We start from the raw sequence: 22437 nt of genomic DNA, 5'->3' as shown, positions 1-22437 counted from the left end.
ATATTGAACATTTTCTCTAACAACCTGGAAGAGAGGGTTTGTCACATGTTATTGAAATGAGCAAATGATTCTAAATTGTAAGGAAGTGCAAATGTAAGTGAGGAGAGAGACAATTTAAAGTAACCAAAAGAGGTTAAAAGTATGGCTACAGAAAAAGGAGATTCAGCCTTGGAAATATGCAAGCTAGTATATCTTGGGAAGCTAGCCCCAAGTGAGAAATTTGATGTGGGGGAGAAAAGAACAAAGCTCTAATATCAAAAGAGATGTAGGGGTTAGAGCGAGCAGCAAAATAGAGGTTAGTGGGCATATAAAGTGGAAGCAAAAAATGCCACAGTGATTCTGGATCGTCTCTGCAGAGCCAACATGTCCCAAACCATGGAGCCATTTGTGTCTCTCCATTTCTCCACATGATTCTGATGAGAATAAACTTGCAATAAGTTTTGGGTATCTCGGTACCGGAGAGATGTAAAGCAATTTATGGGAGTTGTATAAAATACAGCAACATGTATTTTGGCTGCAGAGTTTGAGAGATTGATTCTTGAGGTAAGATTAATAGAGTGGATATAGTACCAACGGGCTAAGTGACAACTAAGGAGCGGCAAGATAACCAACTAAAAGTATTTTAAGAATATAAACAGCAGAGGAAAATTTAATCTGAAAAACTTCTTAACCATGACATTGGCTAGAATGTCTCCAAAGAGTAGTAGTAGAATTAATGGAACATTAATGTCACTTGGGACAGTTAAAGCAAGGCTGAGTAAATCACTAGAAAATATCCTATAGGGAGCAATCTTCATTGGCATGGTATCAACTTAATACTTACTTTCCATCTCTATTTTCTATTATTCTCTATCATTTTCACATAATACAGGCCATAACTCAGGAAAGCACTTCTGCTCACACACCAGTTAAATACATACTTAAATTTAAGCCCAGGCTTCAGTTTCATTAAAGACAACAGGACATAATCACATGCTAAACATTAAGCATAGGCTTAAGAGATATCCTGAATCGGGGGAGGGAGGACTTAAGCATGTGCTTCAGTGTTTTCATATATTGGGGCCATGGACTGCAGAGCAGTTTTCCAAAAATTCCAGCAATACAGCATTAGCACATCTTTTCTATTTTGCTCAAACATCCCTCTTTATTAAAGAGTGAGCCAGGTAGGCAGAATTATTTATATATAACTGGAAAGTCAACAAAAGGACAGAAGATCTGAAAAATATGTTGATTTCTTATTTATACTAAGCGACATACGGTCATTGTACTGAACAGTTCATTCCCTTGTGAATAATATTACTGGTTCCCGCAGTTAAAGACACAAGGAATATCTCCCAAGCTAACAGGATCTTTCAGAATGGAATGAAATTGATGTCAATGGAGATTCAGTAGAACCTCAGAGTTCTGAATACCAGGGTTATGAACTGACCAGTCAACCACACACTTCATTTGGAACCAGAAGTACACAATCAGCAGAGCACCAGCAGAGACAAAAAAAAAAAAAAAAAAAAAAAGAAGCAAATATAGTACAGTACCGTGTTATACGTAAACTACTAACAAAACAAAGGGATCATTTTAAAAAAAGATTTCACAAGTTAAGGAAACTGTTTTTGTGCTTGTTTCATTTAAATTTAGATGGTTAAAAGCAGCATTTTTCTTCTCACTGTAAAGTTTCAAAGCCGCATTAAGTCAATGTTCAGTTGCAAAGTTACAACTATTTCAGAGTTCCAAACAACCTCCATGCCCGACAGGGCCGGCTCTAGGTTTTTTGCCGCCCCAAGCAAAAAAAACAAACAAAACCTCTGAGAGCGCAACTGCCGAAGCAAAAAAAAAAAACCAAACAACAATCTGGAATGCCGCCCCTGGAATTCTGCTACCCCAAGCACGTGCTTGGTTTGCTGGTGCCTAGAGATGGCCCTGATTCCCGAGGTGTTTGTAACTCTGAGGTTCTTCTACTGTATGCCAATTGACACTAGTTGAAGATCTGGTCTTAAGAGTGTCCACAGTAGTTTTCATTCATTTAAAAAAAAAAAAAAAAAAGAACTTGGGTAAAATTTTCCAAAGGCCCTACGTCCAATTTTCAAAAGTAACTTAGACACTTAGGCAGTTAAGTCTCACAAAGGGCTAGATCCATAAAGGAAACTTAAGTTCCATATTGCAATACCTAATGTTTAGAATCCTGCCACCCGCTGAAATCTTTAGCTATAACTTAGTCATTGGGTCAGAGAGAAAGTGAGAATGACTCTATAGACAGACAAGTGGTTAGCACACTGTCCTGGGAGACCTGGGTTCCAGACCCTGTTCCAATGACTATTTAAGTATTTCATAAAAAGTGGAACTCCTTCAACAGGAGAGATGTGCTTCAGTGTTTTCCTGTTTTCGGACTGTAGGACAGTGAGAGAGACAGAGAGACCCACCCCAGAATACCATATAGCCCAGCAGTTAAGAGTACTCACCTTCTTCCTTTCTGTTTGTGTGGAGCCTGATCTGGTAGGCATGCTCTATGGTGGCCTGTGAGAATGCCTACAGACTGGCCTCCACAGGCGAGATAGGTTAGGGAATTCCTAGCTTGAGGATCCTGCTGGGGCTGAGGTAGCATCAGGATTTAGGCAGTGTGCATGTCCACTGGCAGAAATGTAGGCACACTGGGGACTTTAACAATGAAAACATAGCAACCTAGGGAATTTAGGTGCCTACAGGGTTAGGTGGCGGCTGAGCAGAGGTTTTGAGGATCTAAATTTTGGACTTAAGTGCCTAAATTCCTTTGTGGCTATAGCCAAAAACCTTTGCTCGGTCCTACTTTCCCTACCCACATTTGGAGCTAATATAAGGCTGCTCAACCACCAAACGGTTTTCAGTTTCACTAAGGGGAGAGCGTGAGAATTCTTCCTGTGCTGAGTTCCACTCTCCTCTGATAAACCCTCACACTCCTCAACCTTGTCCCATCCTCAGGAAGCTAAAGTTACCCTGAATAGCACAGGGAAATGTAGGGAAAGGAAAGGGCGAGTGCCAACTCCGTGCTCACTAAATCGTCTTATTACAGTGTGTTGAAGAGGCAGTTGTCTGATGTGCTCACCTCTGGTATGATGAGAGGGAGTGGAAGAGCAAGGTGAGCCCAGCCCAGTTCTTTACTAGGAAAGCAAGGAAAGAATGAAGATTTAGGCAGGGATACTGTCTTATCTGAGTGACCCTGAAGGACGAGAGAGTTTGGGCCTGATCTAAAACTCACTGAAGTAAATGGAAAGACACTCACTGACTTCATTGTTTCTGGGTCAGGCTCACAGAGAGCCCAAGAAGCAGTGGGGCAGCACCTCATCATCCCCACCCGATCAATCTACTGCAGTGTTTCTGTTGGCACACCAGAGAAGCTATCGGTGCCCTGGTGCAGGTGAGTATTGGCTCACGGTTTTTTAGATAAACAAGTAGCAAATAGGCTGATGGTACAAATTACAGCAGCATCTTTAGTCTCATTACAAAGTCCCTCCCTACACAAGATACATCAGGGGCACAAGTGGTGGTATTTATTAGACTTGACTTTTCTCCTTTGTTCCCACCCCAGACATCTTTAGGCACAAATGGGAAATGTGACTCTTCCAAAGCATATGGACACGTTTTCTCAAGCCAAGATGCACATACAAAACATTCAGTGTGTGCAAAGAGCTCAAAGATTTGGTTTTGTGAGAGTGAACCTATTTTAGTTTACTTTTTTACTGATGCTATAGTATAGGCTGGGGGTCTGCGAGCCATTTCAGGGGTGCCACGGGGCCCTGCGGCTGAAGACTGAAGCCCTAAGCCCCGATGCTCTTTGCAGGTCTAAAGTTGTGGGGCTGAAACTCCCACGGGATTGAAGCCCGGAGCCATGGGACTGAAGCCAGGAGCCCTGGTGCCACCCTGCAGGGCTAAAGCCCCAATACCAAGGGTGGAGTTGGGAGGATATAAGGGGCATTGTTCCCTGCCCCCCCCCCCACTTCAGTGCCTTACCCAGAGCTGGGCAGGCCTGGGGGCAACTCCACACCCTCCCTCACCTCCTTCTCTCCCCCAGCCCCTGCCGAGAGGCCCTGACCTCTGGCCAGGTCAGAGGTGGGAAATTGGACCCAGGCACTGGGGGCAGCTGCTGCTCCGACTGCTGCCATGAATTGGGCAGCCACAGAGGTCTCCTATCTCCTGCTGCGGCTACTGGTGGTGCCCAGGATTGTGGCTGCTCCTCAGCTCCCAGCACCCTTTTACTGCTGGAGCAGGCGGTGAGAGCCACCCAAGTAGGTGACCTGACTCCTGGGCAGCAGAGTCCTCAGGGAACAGTGATCGCAAGGCGGGGGCCCCTCCCGGGCTCCCAATATACAGCCCCGAGCTACCTGCCTATCCATGCACAGCCCCTAGCTACTCCTCTTCCCTGCACCGCTCTCTCCACAGAGACCCTAGCTACTCCTCTCCCTGCACCCTGAGCTACCTCCCCTGCCTGCACATAGCCCCTAGATACCCCTTGCCTGCACCGTGAGCTGTTTTCAAACTGAGCTGAGCCCCACTCTACGCCCCCCACCCCATTTAATTTATAAGTTTTGGGTGCAGCATCCCCCCACCTCCCAGACAGGCTGGCTGGACTGCTGAGGTGAGTCAGGGGGTGGAAGTGGTGATCCCTCCCTGGGCCACGCTGTGCAGAGCTGGCCCGAGCCCTGCTCCCCCAAGATAGAAGTCAAACTACGCCTATGTCCAAGGACACCTCCCCCCCCACCTTCTCTGGAGGTTTTATAGCATTGGGGGGGGGCTCAGATAGAAAAAGGTTGAGAACCTCTGTTATAGATTACCCTTTTCCTCTTGTTTTTTAATTAAACCCAATTAGAGAGGTGTTACCCTATAATTTTATTCTAAACCACAACTGACTCAGCATTCATCACTTGTTGAGGTGGGAAGCTCTTAATTAGTAAGCCAGCCTCTTTTTCTTTTTTCTTTTTCTTTTCTTAGAATAGAATTCAGTGCTTTCGGCTGAGTGTGTACAAGTGAGAGCTTGAGCCATTCTATTTAGTTAGAAACCTTCCCTAGAGTGTGACCAAAAGAACATTATTGTTCACCCAAACCCAGCCTTTTTTGCTGTCTGAAACACCTGGCAGAAGGCTTGCTCTATCATTTGCACTGGCAGTAAAAGGAAAACTTGAGTAAGATGTATGTCCAAAACATCCAGAGAGTTAATCAGGAGAATACAAATCACAGCCTATTTCAGGCCAGATCCTCATCTCAGTTACACTGCTTTAAATCAAGAGATCAGTGAAATTACTCCAAATGTACATCTGTGTAACTGAGATCAGAATCTGGTGCTCATTTTAATAAACACAATAGAATGAGCCACCTTAGGGACTCTTTGTTTTGACAAGAATATGTATAGCTGTCAGAAAAGATCATTAAACCCTTCTGGTAATGAGCTCATTTGAAACAAGCTCCCTATTAGTAATTATCACTTGGTTTTGATTGATTCATCAGTTGCTTTCGGTGTTCCAGTTTCATAAACAGTTCATGAATTGCTGAGTTAAGAAATGTAATCATTATTTTAGAATTTGGTAAACTTAACAACGAAAAAACCCAGCCAGTCAGCCAGCCCTGTTTCAGGACCAGTCCATTCTAAATGAATTGGCTGTGTAGCATATCTGTTATAGCTGGACTGCAATTTATTCAACAACGAAAAAAGTCAAATGGAACAGTGAATGCTTGAGAAGTGAAAAATTTTCTTACCTATTTCAGTCATGGTTATCCCTGGAGCTAATTGCCCATTGTTGAAAGAGCTATAGGTAAACAAGTTTGGTACAGAAGTGAGGTCATAGATTGGTTCCTGCTTTATCTGTTTGATTCCAGTCATGTCTAACCCAGACTGATCTGGGGAGGGCTGGGCAGAATCCACATTATAATAACCCTCGGACTTTGGCAGGTCAATGACATGCCCATTCGAGTAAGTGCCACCAGTTTCGTTGTTCAGGTTGCTCAGGCCGTTACTGATGCTGCTGCTGTATACCCTGGCAAGGGCTTCTGCCTCACCACTCTGCTGCTGCCGTTGCTCCTGTAATCGCTGCTGGTGCTTCTGCACTTCAGCATACAGGCTGTCCCTCTGCTTTTTGGACATTCTTCCAAATTTCACAGCTGAAAAGCAAACCATAACAGAAACCATTGCTCTCTTCTCTTAAATCATTTTCCTATTTACATCACTTTTGCCCTGTTTTTCTGCTGGGGAAATCAGAAATGATACAAAGCTGCAGACTACACACGTATTATGAAAGCTGAAGCATTATGCTCTTGATTTGCAAGGTACAACATTGCTCCATTTTGACAGACAGGGTCTCAATCAAGCAACATACTCCTCCCTGCTGTGAATGTTAAAAAAGACCTGGCATCTTTCTCTTGTCTTTCTGTGTTCACTACACAACAACCCAGAGGTATATAAAACTTACAACCTTTAGATTTGTATCCCATGTGATTTATCAACTTGCTCCCAAATCTTTAAACTATGCACTAACTGATTAGTGCCTTCTGATGAAAGCAAATCCTAAAGCCCTATTATTGCAACCTTTCAAGGGACTGTTATCTTCACACTCCTATTTTTTTAAAAAAAACAACATTACACGTTAGAGTTAAGACCTGCAGGGAAATAACAGACTTGAAGGTAAGCAGCATAAATGAATGGCACATCTGCCATAAAGGTAAGACTTATGGATTTACACAATCATATTTTACATAATCTCCATGCGTAAAATCTGTACATTCTTCACTGATGACAAATGAAGGAAATAGTGTTACTTTTAGAGTAAGTCAGCATTAGAGTGCAAACTGGATTCTCCAGCACTTTAAATCTTTAGAGACTCATGTCTTCCTAAAAGATATGCTCTGATTCAAGCACGAGTTATTAGGCTTGATGCAAGAATTACTGGCTGAAAGTCTATGGCCTGTGTTATACAGGAGGTCAGTCTAGATGATATTAGTGGTCCTTTCTGGCTTTAAAATCTATTAAATATTTTCAGGTAGATCTGGGAAACCTCAGCCCAGAGATGGTAAATAAGCTTTTAGAACAAATGAGGTCACTCAGTTGGAGAATATCTAGAGGGGATCAAGTATGGAGCTCTGAGGGATATCAATACAGAGCACAAGAGAGGGACACCAGGACATTCCTTTTTGGGAATATAATTATAGAATAGCTATTAGCCAAGATGAGCAGGGATGGTGCCCCTAGCCTCTGTTTGCCAGAAGCTAGGAATGAGCGACAGGAGACTGATCACTTGATGATTACCTGTTCTGTTCATTCCCTCTGAGGCACCTGGCATTGGCCACTGTTGGAAGACAGGATACTGGGTAGGTAGACCTTTGGTCTGACCCAGTATGGCCGTCCTTAATGAAGCATCAAATACTCCTTTCATGTGGTATGAGGACAAGTGTTTTCTAAAGCCGCTGAATTACTTTAGATCTTTCTACATATTGTGCTAAATTCAGAGACAACATAAATGACTGCCAAAAATGGGCCAGATTCTCATTTACACTAGGGCCACTTTATACTTCTATTTATACACACTTTCAGGCCCCTTTACAATAGTCAGATCCTATAAGTCTGTGTGAATGTGAGTGTAACTTGCATGCTGAGGGAGCAGAAAGATGTGCAAAAAGAGAGGAAAACACCAAAGGAAGCAGGGTGCAAGAAGGTATATCAGATAACAGCCCCATCAGTTTCTCAATCTCTTTTAGGGATTGCTTTCCCTGCTATGGCCCTGCCTTTCCATCCCCATAGCACGTAAATTATACCACTTTACACCATAATTTGCATTACCTATGGATCCTGCCCATCATGCACGTCTCGCTCTTATTTTAACCACACCAGATGAGAGCAGGGAGGGCCAATCCACAACGACGTTATGTTGAAAAATGCAACTACATATTTTCTTTAATTTTAGGGCCTCAGTAATAGAAACAAACACCCACTGTTTATGCTCATTATATTTTCATTAATTGGACTCTCCAGCTGCTGTCAATTAGCATCCTGCCTCTGCATGATAGAAATGAGTCTGTTATTAGACTGAGAGTTAAAATTCACATATGATTTCTTTGTAACAACAAAAAAAATCAATAAAGGCAAGACTGTTTATGTGAGTGTTATACTCATAGAGCAGTGGTTCCCAAACTGCAGTTCGTGAACCCCTGGGGGTTCATGAAGTGTTACAGGGGGTTCTTGAGAAAAAATTCCCTAATGGTGGACAGAGCTGTCCATAGGGACCTCAGGCAGCATGGGGCAAGCAGCCCGGAGCCTCTAGACTTCCAAGAGCTAAGCAGCTCAAAGCAAGCCTATCTATCACACTGAGGAATTTTAAACTTAAAAATTCCTTATATGAAATGGAAAGGGAGATGGATTTTTTTGGCTGTTTTTAAAATAAATAAGCAGCTAGTATTGTTTTTTAAATTATTATGAAGAACTAGTTTGAGCTTTGTTGTAACGTGCGTTGTTTTCCTGCACTGCTCAAGACCTGAATGCTTGTGTAGGAGGAACTCTTTGAGTTGGCTTCTTAAATACCTTTATGCTGTTTCACATCTGATACTCCTTGATGAAACATAGGAGCCTTGTCTTATAAGAGGCTTATTCTAAGTGATACAAGCTACAAAAGTGAGATCTTGGAAGAGTGTTGCCGTTTTCATAATGTAATAAAAATACTGTAATGATAAATAATAATTAATAATAAATAGTGTGTAATAAGCATGTCATAAAAACACATTTTATATTTCCAAGATCACTTCTTTTTATAATTTATACTCAGGTAAAGGAGAAAATCCCTGGAAATATTCATTTTTAGGAGGGGGTTCATGAAACTAGACATTTTAGTGAAAGGGTTTCACAGGTTGTTAAAGTTTGGGAACCACTGTCATAGAGGTTAGAGGAAGGCAGCACTGGGAGATGAAACCCTCTGTTCATCTACACCAATGAAAACTCAGGGCCACTGAGAATCTCTGCTTTACAGGTGAGGGACAGAGCACTAGCAGCCAAATACAAATGTTCCTGTGATACCTTAAAGCCCTCAACTGCAGTCAGAAAACACCACTTTTACGAGGAGACTATATGCTGATTAACTGCTGAAAGAGCACAGCTTTAATCTTCTTTGGGCAGAAATGAGAGGCTAAGAACCCGGTATGCTGCACACTAGATACCAAGCTGAATTCACTTAATGGTGAGACTGTAGTACTCTTAAGCATGTTGGATAGAACTTTACAGTGTGAACTGTCTCATTGTACCTATGGAGTAGAGTACTACTCAAAGTGAGTAAGAGTATTGCAATCTGACCTTAAACTAATTTAAAACCTCTGAACCATATAATGAACATAATTTCTCTGGTGATCTACAAAGCTCAGAGAAATTTAAAATAAATTCAAATGGCACATTTTTAAAACTCCCCCAGACAATTTTTTTGCCACTATACAGATATAGATAGCCAAATTAAGATAAATGCCTACAAAATAGGAGACATTTTTGTTTTCTTTTTGGTGATTTTAAAACTTCAGTATGGATTTGGGAGCAATCGAAAGTAACAGTAGTAGCTCGGGTTGGAATAATGCAGACAGATTTTGCTCAAGCTTTCTTGCACAGCTCTGCCATTGCACCTCAATGTTAACCTGTAACACAACTCTTATTCTAGTCCCAGGCAATTTTTATTCTCAATTTGTCAATCATGCTGATTTGTGTTGCAGTTTGGGAAGTGGATAAGAGGACTAACAGTAAGGACTAAGAAGAGACCACCAGCACTAAAATATATAGTTTGCTCTGTACAGCCTCACCCTGAAGTGTCAACTGGATACAATAATCTTCTTCACTTTTTTGTTTTAAGCAGTTGTGTAGCTCTCTTGTTCACTGCTAAACAGCAGAAGGTTGCACCAAGTCATTCCTTTGTAATGTAATGTAATTTTTATTGAAGTGCTTTCAGATCCTTTAGCATAAAAATTGCTCTAAGCGTGCATATTTCCTTTTTAACTGTATATTTTATTTATTATACTGTCTCAGGCCCTCAAACATTTAAGCATGGGGAGGCTTAATACATCAATATTTAATATTATTAATATAAAATGTTATTATCTGATCCAGCATATGAAGCCCTCTTTATGAGGGGAGGACCTTTTTGCTTTTAATCAGAATGCCACATTTCTCTTTATAACATTTTGTTTTAATCTAATGTTGCTTTTTATTTTGTTATTCCCCCACCCCCATGAAAAAATGCACCTAAGTTTAAGGGAATGGCAAAGATCTATGTTTTACTGTGAACGTGTTATGGAGCAGTTAGGTTTTCTTCTTTCTTTCCAGAAATCTGTCGGGGGGTTAAGTAGTCAGCAGCAATGAAGAACAGTTTCAAAGGGTTTACCTATGAAGCAGGAAGCTAACTCCTTACCATCTCTAGACATTCCTAGGGCAAGACACTTCTGCAGTCGGCAGTGTTGGCAACGATTTCTGTTGGTTCTGTCAATTAAACAGTTTCTCTGCCTGGGGCAGGAGTAAGAGGCATTGTTCTGCTGACTCCTCCTAAAGAAACCCTAGAGACAGCGTGAAAGAGAGAGAGAGATAATTACTAGATAGATAGATATATAGATAGATAGATAGATATAGTGGCATGCCACTGCAATAAACTCTAATTCAGTGAAATTTTGTTTATGATACAACTTTGTAAATGCTTTAGTCATAAATAGTGAAATAAAATCATGTTCTCTCCTGATCTGAAAAACCTGTGCATTACTCTGTAAAATATAATATGAGGGTAACAAACAGGATAGAGTGATAAAATAGTGTACATCCTCAATATACAATAAACACTGAACTTCATCAAATGCTCAGGGAGACTCTCACCAATATTTCTAACAAAGCAACTTATTGCCATTTGCTCCAAATCCTTTTTTTTTTGTTAAAGAAAAGGTACTGGTAATGTCTAAGACTGACAATTTTTTTTCCACTGGCTACATGTGGTATCAGAAGTTGTAATATACTATGTGATTCCCTAGGTTAACCTGGAGAAGCTTGAACTGATTTGGAGGGACCAGATACTCCACAAGAGAGAGGTAATTCAAATTGAGGCATCTACAAGAGCCCTAGGATTTAATGACCTTACTAGCTAAAGTGCAAAGGAAAAAGAAACACTTTTAAACAATACCACCCTCCTCCAGGAAAAAAAATCATGACATTTCATATGTAAAAGAAATACACCTCTACCCCGATATAACACAACCAGCTATAACATGAATTCGGATATAACGCGGTAAAGCAGTGCTCCTGGGGGGACGGGGCTGCGCACTCCGGCGGATTAAAGCAAGTTCGATATAACGCGGTTTCACCTATAATGCAGTAAGATTTTTTGGCTCCCGAGAACAGCATTATATTGGGGTAGAGGTGTATATTATTGTCAGGTAAATACAGAAAGTTAAAAATCCCAGTTTAGCTAGGGAATAGGCTAAAAAGTTTTAAAACTTTTAGTTACCCAGTCTCAGTAGGTTTTTTTGAGTGTTATTCTGGCTAGTTGTTTGGATTTGTGATTGGGGACATAAGTACTAGAACCCGAGAGCATGTCCTTACTTAGTCATAGCCACTGAGAATGGCACCATCAGGCAGCATGAGGGCAGAAGTGACAAGAAATGCCAGAGATGTCAAGAGGAATGGAGCCAGGAAGGGGAGATGAGAGAAGTAAAGCTACACTTGATGTTCTTCTCTCTTCTACAGAACAACGAAAGGTAAAGAGCACAGGAGGAGCAGGGAGCCCAGAGAGGGGGAAGAGAAACAAAGGAGAGAAGTTCATTGGAGAACCTAGCAGCTTTAGAAACAGGCAACTGCACACTTACACAGTGAGAAAGAGATGGAGGGGGAGTCTAGCAACTGCAGGAAGCCATGAAGGCAGATAGAAGGTAAAAAGTGCAGTTAGCATCTGTAGGAGGGAGACAGAGTAAGTAAGGTTTGACACTGGTAGCAGTGGCAGTGAGGTGGCTGAGTGCTGCTAGGATGGTTTGTAGACTAAACCTGAACTGAATCAGCAAGCTAGGGCTGGCTTCATTCAACAGCTAGTCCAGTATTGTTTCAGTACAGGACTATGGATGACAGCAGCAAACCATGACAATAATAATAGCTGTGGAGTCTGTAGAAATAATGGTGAAGAAACAATGTAATTGGATTGTACATGACTGTATTCACTCAATAAAGACAATATTTGAAGCTTCACTCAAGTCCTAGCGCACTGAACAATGGCCAGAGGTGTCACTAGCACTGGACAACAGGTACTGAGTTTGAGTACAGATACTGACATTCCCAGTCCATGAAGTGAAGTTTAAAAGTCCCATTTCATCTACCCTGCATTGGTTGTGTTAGTGGTTATAACCTATTTAAAATTTAATTTAAGATGTAAGTTTTGTATCTTTGGGAATGCAGTTGTCCTTTAGGGAAAGTACCAATGAAAAATTGTAGAGCACTTATCTGATCCTGACTGATAAAGAATTTACTGAAGCCATGGCTGTGAGATTAATTTAAGGCCATTTTAGCACTAATTATGAGACATTTCTTATGTATTTGCCATACTTTATTAGAAATTTCCTTTTTGACATAAAAAGGGTTTTCTGCTTTAAATTTAAGCAATTCCAGTGTGAATAGGGAACTGAATGAATGGATTAATCAGATCAGGTCAATCTTATTTTTAAAGGTAACAGTTATAAAAAATATTTTTTTTAGAATTGTAACTATTACATAGTCTAGAGTATCATATTTTCATGCTACATAGTTTTTCATAGTGAAGACTGTGCGGCTTATTTTCTATCATACAGGAATTCACACAGTCATTCTTTGTTCCTATTAGAATATCATGGGTCATATTCAAATTTTGACTTGGTATAATTTATTTTTTCCCTTCCCTCATCAGATCTAAATGTTTTCTTGAAATATATAATATTTTATATCCTTTTTTTGAATGGCTACATTTATTGGGGAGAACAATTGCTCTTTTGAGTAGAAGAACTGCACTGACCTAGTGCATAGAGTAGAAGAGCTAAAAAGTTTCTTGGCTCTTTTCCTAACTCTGACACTGAATCACTTTGTGATGTTGGGCAAGTCACTTAACCTTTCTCTATCTCAGTTTCCCAGTCTGTAAAACAGGGATAGTAATATGTTCCATACCTCAAAGAACTAGGCTGCAGTTTTAACCACTTCCCACAATGGTAGAGAGACAGGTGGAATGAGACACTTTTGAGAGCCCCAGAGACATTGAGGTAGGCACAAGGGGTGAAATCCAGGCCTCAATCAAATCAGTGGGAAAATTCCCAGAAGATACCAAATTCCTGAAGATACTCGGGCATGCTGCAGGATATGACAGCGCTATTTGCTACACCCTTTAACAAGGTGCAATGAGGACTGATAGATCAGATATAGAGTGATCGCTTTGTGAAAAGTGTTCATACACAGGTAACAGGGTGTTTTTGTCATTTATCATTTTCCTGTATGAGTTCATTTGAGAGAGTAGTGACTATCTGGTTTCACCCAGATCGTTTTTATTGGGGCATTTAGTGCACTCGATGAGTAAAGACGTGTTGTGGTGGGTGCTGATCACTGATCGCAGTGGAGATATGGCTGCAGGTTTTGCATCTGTTGTTCTGTCTGGTTCTGGTGCCGTTCTGAGTAGCTGAGTCCTGGTCTGTGGGGAGCTTACTTCTGATGATGAGCTTGGGTTGAGGGGTTGTTTAAAGGCCAGAAGTGGGTGTTAACAAAACGATCACTCTATGGGCTTGTCTTCACGTACAGCACTGCAGCTGCACTACTGTAGTGCTTAAGGGTATGTCTTCATTACCGTGGCTGTGTAGTTGCGGTACCAGGGCTGGCAGAGAGCTCTCCCAGTGTTGTAAAAAACCCACCACCACGAGGGGAGTAGCCCCCAGCGCTGGTGCACTGTCTATACTACCACTTTATAGCGCTGAAACATGCATCGCTTGGGGGAGGGTGTTTTTTCACACCCCTGAGCAAGAAAGTTTCAGCACTGTAAAGTGGCAGTGTAGACAAGGCCTTAGTGAAAACGCTATGCTGATGGGAGAGCTTCTCAATCCACCTTCCCAAGTCAATCCACCTTCGCAAGTGGTGGTAGCTCTCTCATTAACAAAGCACTGTCTACAGGAGGGAAGAGGGGTTAGGATTTAGCACACCCCTCAGCGAGGTAGTTATACTGGTGTACTAACTATACTGATATAGGTCTATAGTGTAGATGTGGCCTATATCTGACCTCTCAGTCCTCATTCTCAAAGGAAACATTTTGAACCTGGATGCTTAAATTCATAACTCTGCTAGACACTAAAAATCATGGATTGAACAGAGACACTGGATTTATGGTTTATTACAACAATCTGTTACTCTCTATCCACCTGTTTTTGTCCTATGACTGCACAGGTGTTAACGGGACACTCTACCTTGAATGGTCCCTTAGAATATGTGCTAACTACTTGTGTTAAACAATCTGTTCCAACTTGCATTTTGCTGTGATGCTGGGAGTGCCTTTCCCAGACCTGAAGAGTTCTGTGTGGCTCAAAAGCTTGTCTCTCTCACCAACAGAAGTAGGTCCAGTAAAAGATATTACCTCACTCACCTTGTCTCTCTAATATCCTGGGATCAGCACAGATACAACTAGACTGCGAACATCTTTCTTCATGACAGTCTCATGAAACAGGATTAGACTAATTGATCTGCTACTTTGAAACTGGCACAAAAACAAAAGGGTTACAACTGTGTTAAGTGGTAGAGGAGCTTCTTATCTCAATATACACATAGAGCTAAGAGGCATTGTCTCCTCTTGAGGCACACACAAGGGCTACCATTAACACTAATCACATCCAGAGGAGACTTTATTCCTTACCGCTTTATGTAGACTGGTTACAGAGACAAGAAACTCTTTTTCTGCTTAAAAGCATTTTTTTATTATTATTTTTGTGCCAATTTTAAAGTATCAGATCGATTAGACTAATCCTGTTCTGTGCGATCATCATAAAAAGAAGCCTATTTCCAGTCCAGTATCACAATAAAACTGTGTCACAATGGGGGATGGCTCATTTACAATTGTTAAAGTTTCTGAAAGACAAGTTCTGATTTTGGACAATATATCACTTCTCAATTTACTGGCATTAAATCAAACTTTATTTTTGGGATGTGATAAATCCAATGTTTTGAATTTTTCAGATGCCTTCAATGTTATAAAATGCTAAATACAAACCTGGGGAGCAAGATATTTCACACTACACACATGTAGATGTGTATGTACACCCACAAAATGTACAAGTGCATGTTTCTATATATAAATTGACCTGCAGGTGCTAATCAGAGCCTTTGCATCTTCAAGCGGGTGGTCAGAACTGCAAACACGAAGATTTGCCTTTGCAAAATTTTTGGGTGCTGTGAGTGCCAAAATAGCCCCTTATACAAAAGTTAGCCACAGGGACTGCTTTAACATATGGCAGCCTCCCCACAGGTGCTGATGGCAGGTGCTGCAGCAGCCCCAAATCACAGGAGCACTATGGGCATTCTCCCTTCTACCCCAACCTGCTCCTTTCCATCCCTGGGGTGTGCCAAGCCTACAAGGAGGGACAATGCAGTGCTATTTACCCTCTTCCTGAGCTGAGGGAATTTCTCGCTAGGCAACTGAAATTTCTTTATGTCCCCTTGAGAGCATAGAGGCTCTCTATGAGTGGGGCCAAAGTCAGCCCCATATCTCTTAAAACTGTGCATTATGACACTTAAATTAACTTTGACATTTCACACATATCGTAAATGAAACAAGAGAACAAAACTAGTCCTCAGGTTCATTCGGGGTGGAGCTATTCTAACATACTGTAACCAGCATCTGTATCACCATTTATGCTGCATCACATATTACTAATTCAAAGCCTCAAACAAGGAGCTATTTCCAAATATTATTTGACTGTTGAATAAGGAAGACAACAAGTAAAATTAGACACAGAACACCTGTGTATCAGCAGCAGGCATTACAGCCTTTGGCACACCTTGTTTGAAAGGGTGTCAGAGTGTGTTGTTAAGTACACAGAAGCCTGAGGCAAATGCAGATGCCAATGACAGTGCTGTATAAAGTCTCATACCTTGCAGCCTTCACATGTGATGACTCCATAGTGTATTCCAGAGGACTTATCTCCACAAATTTTGCATGGTATCACTTCAATTTGTGCTGAAAAAGAGAAAAGGGTTATTTTTGGTTTAAAATGCCATTCGTTTCTTTTCTGCCCTAACTACTGATCATAGATGTTAGAGCTGGTCAGACCCCTACCTCTCTGCAAGTGTAAAATTGTTCTTTATGATATTTTATGATTTTTAGTGCTCTGTTCACTCCAGTTCTAATTGATTCACATGATGGGGCTTCCACCATTTCCCTGAAGAGACTGTTTCACAATCTAATAGATCTCATGATAAGAAAGTTTTCCCTGACATTTGCGGTAAGTTTTTTTTTTTTTTTTTTAATTTCATCCCCTAGCTCTACCTATTGGATCACTCTAAACAATTACCTTCTTTGGTGTTTACAGCCTTCAAATACTGCTAGCCAGTAATCTTGTCCTCCATCATATCCTCACTCTTCATTTTGCTGAGGCAGATTTGCCATATATGATTTGATGCTCTTTCTATTAAGCTCCCCCGGGCTCTTCCCTCTCACCCCATCACGGCTCATTGTACTTGTACACTTGATATGATGCAGTTCATGTGATGTTCTTTCATGTCCTCTGATTTGTGGTTTGCTGACATACATCAAAAGATACTAGCAACATCTGTAAATATCTGCAAAGTTCTGCCTCCAAGGAATTGCTTAAACCAGTGATTTATTTGCAGATATATCTCACCTCCTGCAGTCAAAGCCATTTATTTACTGGCTCTAAATTAGAAATGAGCAAGAGCTATAGATCCAGACTAACATCTTCAGTATCTGGTCTTTGCTTTGGCTAACTATAGAATTAGCGGCTCGCTGCAAGATTCAGAACGGCACGTAGATTCAGATTTACACAGAATTGGAAGTTGTTTGCTTTTGGTTCAGACCCTTCTACAACCTAAATATTCAATCACTTCTTAATCTGAAAATATATTTTCCTCTCTCTACATATCATTTTCTTTTTTCCATCTTATCATTTCCTATATTTGAGACAGAGTATTTGCCTCATTCTCCAACTTTGAATCCTTTGCATGACTTCTCCTGTCTATACTGCGTGGTCACATCTGCTTACTAATATGTAGGGACAGACTGTGCTTGGCTCTGGGCAGGTGCACTGGGGAAAGGGAGCAAGAGCCAGGCATAATTGTAGCCCTTGCACTTTGTGGGCCAGATCCTCAGCTGATACAAATTGGTATAGCTCTAATGAAGTCAGTGGAGCTCTGGATGTGACCTCCTGAGCAAAATACTGCTTCCTTCTAACTCCCTGATGGGGCATATGCCTCCCCAAAGTGAGTGGGGAAGGCACATACCCACCTCCCACCACAAAGATGCATCTGTCAGTCCTGTCACCGAAGGCTGGCTGGATGCAGAGGGGGAGCATGCTGTATCCTAAGGAGTAGTGCAGTATGCACTCCCCAGAGCTCTAGGAGGGATTGTGGGTCAGTGCCTTCAAGGAACAATCTGGTTTTTAGTGAGTAACAAGTGTGCACATACAGTGAGCGATGATGGGGGTGAAGGGGAAACGGAAGAGCCCAGAGGGAACCTAAGATGCATTCCCTTAAAAGTCATGCTTTCCCTTGGAGGTACCACAAATGCTGGAGCGTATACTTAGCTGTAGAGGATGAAAAAATTATTTTCAAACTACTGCATACACACTCGTACACAGGTGTTCATACTATGGACGGTGTTGGAAAAACAGTAAAGTGCTCTGGCTTTATAATCTAGTACCAAATTGTATCTGTCATCATTGTTCCCAGGTAAGAGAACAGAGACTCATTACAATTATCTTTATAACTCCCTTTATAGTTTGACTAAAATCAGATGAGTACCTGTAAGGGGTTGTCCCTACAACCCCTTGGAATGTGCTGTGTCTCTCTCACTACTAAATCATTGTTTATGGTAGTTAAGAATTCATTTTTTAAATAACTCAGTTTAATTTCCAGGCACAATGGAGTGCACAATTGCCTCCCATGCTCAAATGGCCTGCAAAGAAAGCCAGTCATAATCATGGCCCCTTCTTTCAGGGGGGTGAAGTGAATATTCCTTTGGTGCATCCGCAGAGGTGAACAGTGTCCAAAGAGGGCAGGAAGGAGATAGGAAGGAACATACATGGATGGTGAAACTTCTACACCCACTGTGCACTCTAAGGCCTTGGCTACACTGGCGCTGCAACTTGCTGCGTTTAGGGGTGTAAAAAAACATCCCCCCTGAGCGCAGCGAGTACAACGCTGTAAAGCACCAGTGTAATGAGTGCCTACAGCGCTGCATGCTCGCTCGCAGTGCTGCAAGATACTCCCCTCGGAGAAGTGGAGTACATACAGCACTGCAAGAGCTCTCTCACAGTGCTGGCGGCGCGACTACACTCGCGCTTCACAGTGTAGCCAAGGGGAAGGACTCCCTCCAAGGGGAGGCACAGTGTGCTCTCTTGGGACACAGTAGCTCTCTAGCTTCCCTAATGCAAGACTGGGTGATAAAAGCATGATCTAGACATACACCGTTGCATACACTTGTGAACTCATCCACAAAAGACAAATTTTCAAATGGGTTTTCACTCACACAAATCTCCTACACTCATTTATATTTCTGTGCAAATGCCCATCTAACAACCTAGCACACAAGACAGCTTCTGCAAGAAGAAATAATTACCCCCTCCCCCAAACTAAACAATAAAGTAAAGTAGTTCTGCTATGCTATTTCATTACTGTATTGTTTCAAAAATGTGGCGGATTTATGGTTAACCTATCAAATATTTTAATTATTAGTTTGAGTTTAATATAATTTTTTGTTCATATTGTGACGTTGTGCAGTCTATATGGTTTTATAAAAACTTGATAATAAGTCAATATAATGTAACTGAGATAGTTTTAGAGAAAATACGGTAATAAGTGAATGTAAGTAACTGGGATATGCCTCATGCAAAAGGTCTCTTGTAAGGTATCATTACAAAGCTTATAATCTACTGAGTATGATCATCTGATTTGTATAAATGTACCACTCTTGTATCTAAAACTAGAAATATAAAATGTAACTCTAAGGGCCTATTGTAATTGTGTAAAGTGTGGACCATTAATGATGGTTTGGAATCTTGATGACTCCCATTGTCTGCAGATGGCTGTATTTACCTGTGAGTCTTCCTGTATATGTGTGTGCTGGCAAGTGAGTAATGAAGTCTTGCAGTGACATGTGATCATGTCACCTGAACTGGAATCCATCTTTAACCTGGTGCTTTTCCAGTGAGGGGGGGTGGAAACCCAGAGAGACAAAGAGTTCCCGCCTTATGCAAAAGATATATAAAGGGGGGAAGAGAAGAGAGAGGTGGAGAAGCCATCATGAAGAATCCCCTAGCTATCACCTGAACTGCAACAAGAGCTGCACCAGGGGAAAGAATTGTGCCCAGGCCTGGAAGGTGTCCAGTCTGAGAAAAACGTACTGAAGCATCTCTAAGGGTGAGATTATCTGTATTCAGTTTGATTAGGCATAGATTTGCGCATTTTATTTTATTTTGCTTGTGACTTACTTTGTTCTGTCTGTTACTACTTTGAACCACTTAAATCCTACTGTCTGTATTTAATAAAATCACTTTTTGTTTAGTAATTTACTCAGAGTATGTATTAATACCTGGGGGAGCAAACAACTGTGCATATCTCTCTATCAGTGTTATAGAGGGCGAACAATTTATAAGTTTGCCCTGCATAAGCTTTATGCAGGGTAAAACGGATTTATCTGGGTTTAGACCCCATTGGGAGTTGGGCATCTGAATGCTAAAAACAAGCGCGCTACTGCAAGCTGTTTTCAGGTAAACTTGCAGCTTTGGGACAAGTGATTCAGACCCTGGGTCTGTGTCTGAAGCCAGACGAAAGTGTCTGGCTCAGCAAGACAGGGTGCTGGAGTCCTGAGCTGGCAGGGAAAACAGAAGCAGGGGTAGTCTTTGCACATCGGGTGGCAGCTCCCAAGGGGGTTTCTGTGATCCAACCCGTCACACATATATTTTAGGCAGAGATGGGCTAGAACCAACTCCCTTAATGCAAGGGCCTATGAACTCTGGGAAAGTTCAGATATACTGTACATTTTGTTCCTCAGGCCACCCTTGACTTTAGCTTCGCCTTAGGTTATGCCTTCACTGCATAAAAGATGGTAGTGGGGTTTTACAGCAGGGTAATTAATAGGCATTAGCTATTATGCTGTAAAATCCTCGTAGAGACAAAGCACTGCAGTGTTAGTGTGAGATAGCTAGGTGAGGTCAACAGTATACCCCACCCGTGGCTGACCTTGCCCAGTTCATCTCACAGTAAAACTGCAGTTCTTTACCTCCACAAGACTATGCACTGGGACAGCTAAAACACCCTAATTATTCCATGGTAAAAACACATCCTTTTTGGCAGCAAAGACAAAGCCTGAGAATGATTCCTAGGTGCTGCCACTTGAGAGACTGAGTTTCAAGAAATTGTAGATCCCTAGGGTGAGAACCATGCAGAGGGAGAAAGCTTAATCTTTGGAAGGATGGACTGTTTTGGGTTGTCAGACCTCAAAGGGATAGATGTAGATCTCAGGCAGAAGCTAAAGTCTGGAATATGGGGAAATCCTCAAAACTCAATAAGTCAAGATGTGGGAGGCAACAAGTGAAAATAGTGGAATAATAATAAAAGAAATAGATTTTAAAAAATAGTTTAAACACATTTACTATTTATTACTTTATTCCTGTGATAGGAACAAGGGCATAAGGCTTGATTATGCAAACACTTACTGCATTGAGTGTCATACTTGTTACTATGAAGAGTCAATAATACTACACCCAGTAAGGGACTACTCATCGTCATAAGTATTGTGCTCAGTTATAAGTGTTTGTGGATTGGGTCCCTAAATGCTGAAGCTATGGATTTCAATTATTATGGAACAAATACAGTGGGCTCAGCCGCAAATCAGAATCAATCTAATCATTTTATAAGTTAGTAGTAATAAATATTAGAGAGACAAGGTGGGTGAGGTAATAACTTTTATTGGACCAACTTCTGTTGGTGAGACAGACAAGCTTTTGAGATTACAGAGTTCTTCTTTAGATCTGAGAAAGGTACTCAAGTGTCACAGCTAAATGTAAGGTGGAAGAAATTGTTTAGCACATATTTCAAGAGACCATTCAAGGTGAAATAGCCGGTTAACTTCTCTCCAGCCATTGGGGGTGGGGGTGGGGGAACTGGAGGGCTTAGTGTATTATAGTAACAGTGAATACAAAGTCTCCAGCAGATTGGTGTTGCTGTTTCTAAGGCCTTGTCTACACTGGCAAGGTTCTGCACAGCGAAGCAGCTTTCTGCGCTGTAACTCCCCAGGTATACACACTGCCAAGCCACTTAGTGTGCAGAAACTGCGCAGTTGCAGCGCTGTAAAAAAACCACCCCAACAAGAGGCACAGAGCTTTCTGCGCTGGGGCTACAGCTCTGTGGTGCCAGTGTTGACACTTGATTACAGCGCTGCAATTGGCCTCCAGGAGGTGTCCCACAATGCCTGCTCTTGCCTCTCTGGTCATCGGTTTGAACTCTACTGCCCTGCCCTCAGGTGACCAACCATCATTCCCACCCCATAAATTCCTTTGGAATTTTGAAAATCCCCTGCCTGTTTGCTCAGTGATGCATGCAGTGGTGTCAGCGCATCTTTCCAGGTGGCCATGCCTGCCCCATGCACCAGGCAATCCCCGGTTGGAGCAACGGCAAGCTGCTGGACTTCATCAGCATTTGGGGAGAGGAGGCTTTCCAGTCCCAGCTGCGCTCCAGCCATAGGAATTATGATACATACGGACTGATTTCACAATGCATGACAGAAAGGGGCCATGACTGGGACACATTGAAGTGTAGGGTAAAAGTGAAGGAGCTGCAGAACGCCTACCACAAGGCGCGGGAGGCAAACCGCCACTCCGGTGCTGCGCCCACAAGCTGCCGGTTCTATGAAGAGTTGGATGCAATACTCGGTGGCGACCCCACCTCCACTGCGAAGGCCACTGTGGATACTTCGATGGCTTATGTTAGTCAAGAGTGGACTGAGCCAGGAGGAGGAAATCTTGGACGAGGATGTGGAGGGGGACTCAGAGGCAGAGGACAACTCGGAGGTCAGAGATGCATGCAGCCAGGAGCTCTTTTCTACCCCGGAGGAAGCTAGCCAGTCACAGCTGTCAGACCTTGGTGAAGCACAAACAGAAGAGAAGGCCCCTGGTAAGTGGATTTGATTTTGGGAATTGCTGAAGTGAGTTGTTGGGGCCAGGAGAGTTGCAGAAAGCAGGCTTGTGTCTGTATGA

At 42.0% G+C, this 22437-nt stretch overlaps 1 protein-coding gene across 2 annotated transcripts in view; it reads right to left on the bottom strand.

Moving 5' to 3' along the window:
- RORB (RAR related orphan receptor B) overlaps nucleotides 1-22437 on the bottom strand; it is a 209425-nt gene that overhangs the window by 54141 nt on the left and 132847 nt on the right. For both annotated transcript variants that reach the window (XM_034773310.1, XM_034773311.1), the window contains exons 2-4: nucleotides 16099-16184; nucleotides 10392-10533; nucleotides 5722-6123 (exon numbers count right to left, since the gene is read on the bottom strand). In XM_034773310.1, coding sequence (XP_034629201.1) covers nucleotides 5722-6123; nucleotides 10392-10533; nucleotides 16099-16184 — 630 coding nt within the window. The remainder of the gene's footprint in view (nucleotides 1-5721; nucleotides 6124-10391; nucleotides 10534-16098; nucleotides 16185-22437) is intronic.

This window comes from Trachemys scripta, chromosome 6, assembly GCF_013100865.1.
Source record: "Trachemys scripta elegans isolate TJP31775 chromosome 6, CAS_Tse_1.0, whole genome shotgun sequence".
Lineage (NCBI taxonomy): Eukaryota > Metazoa > Chordata > Testudines > Emydidae > Trachemys > Trachemys scripta.
Note: the sequence above shows the minus strand (reverse complement) of the source record. Positions and strands in the feature narration are given on the sequence as shown.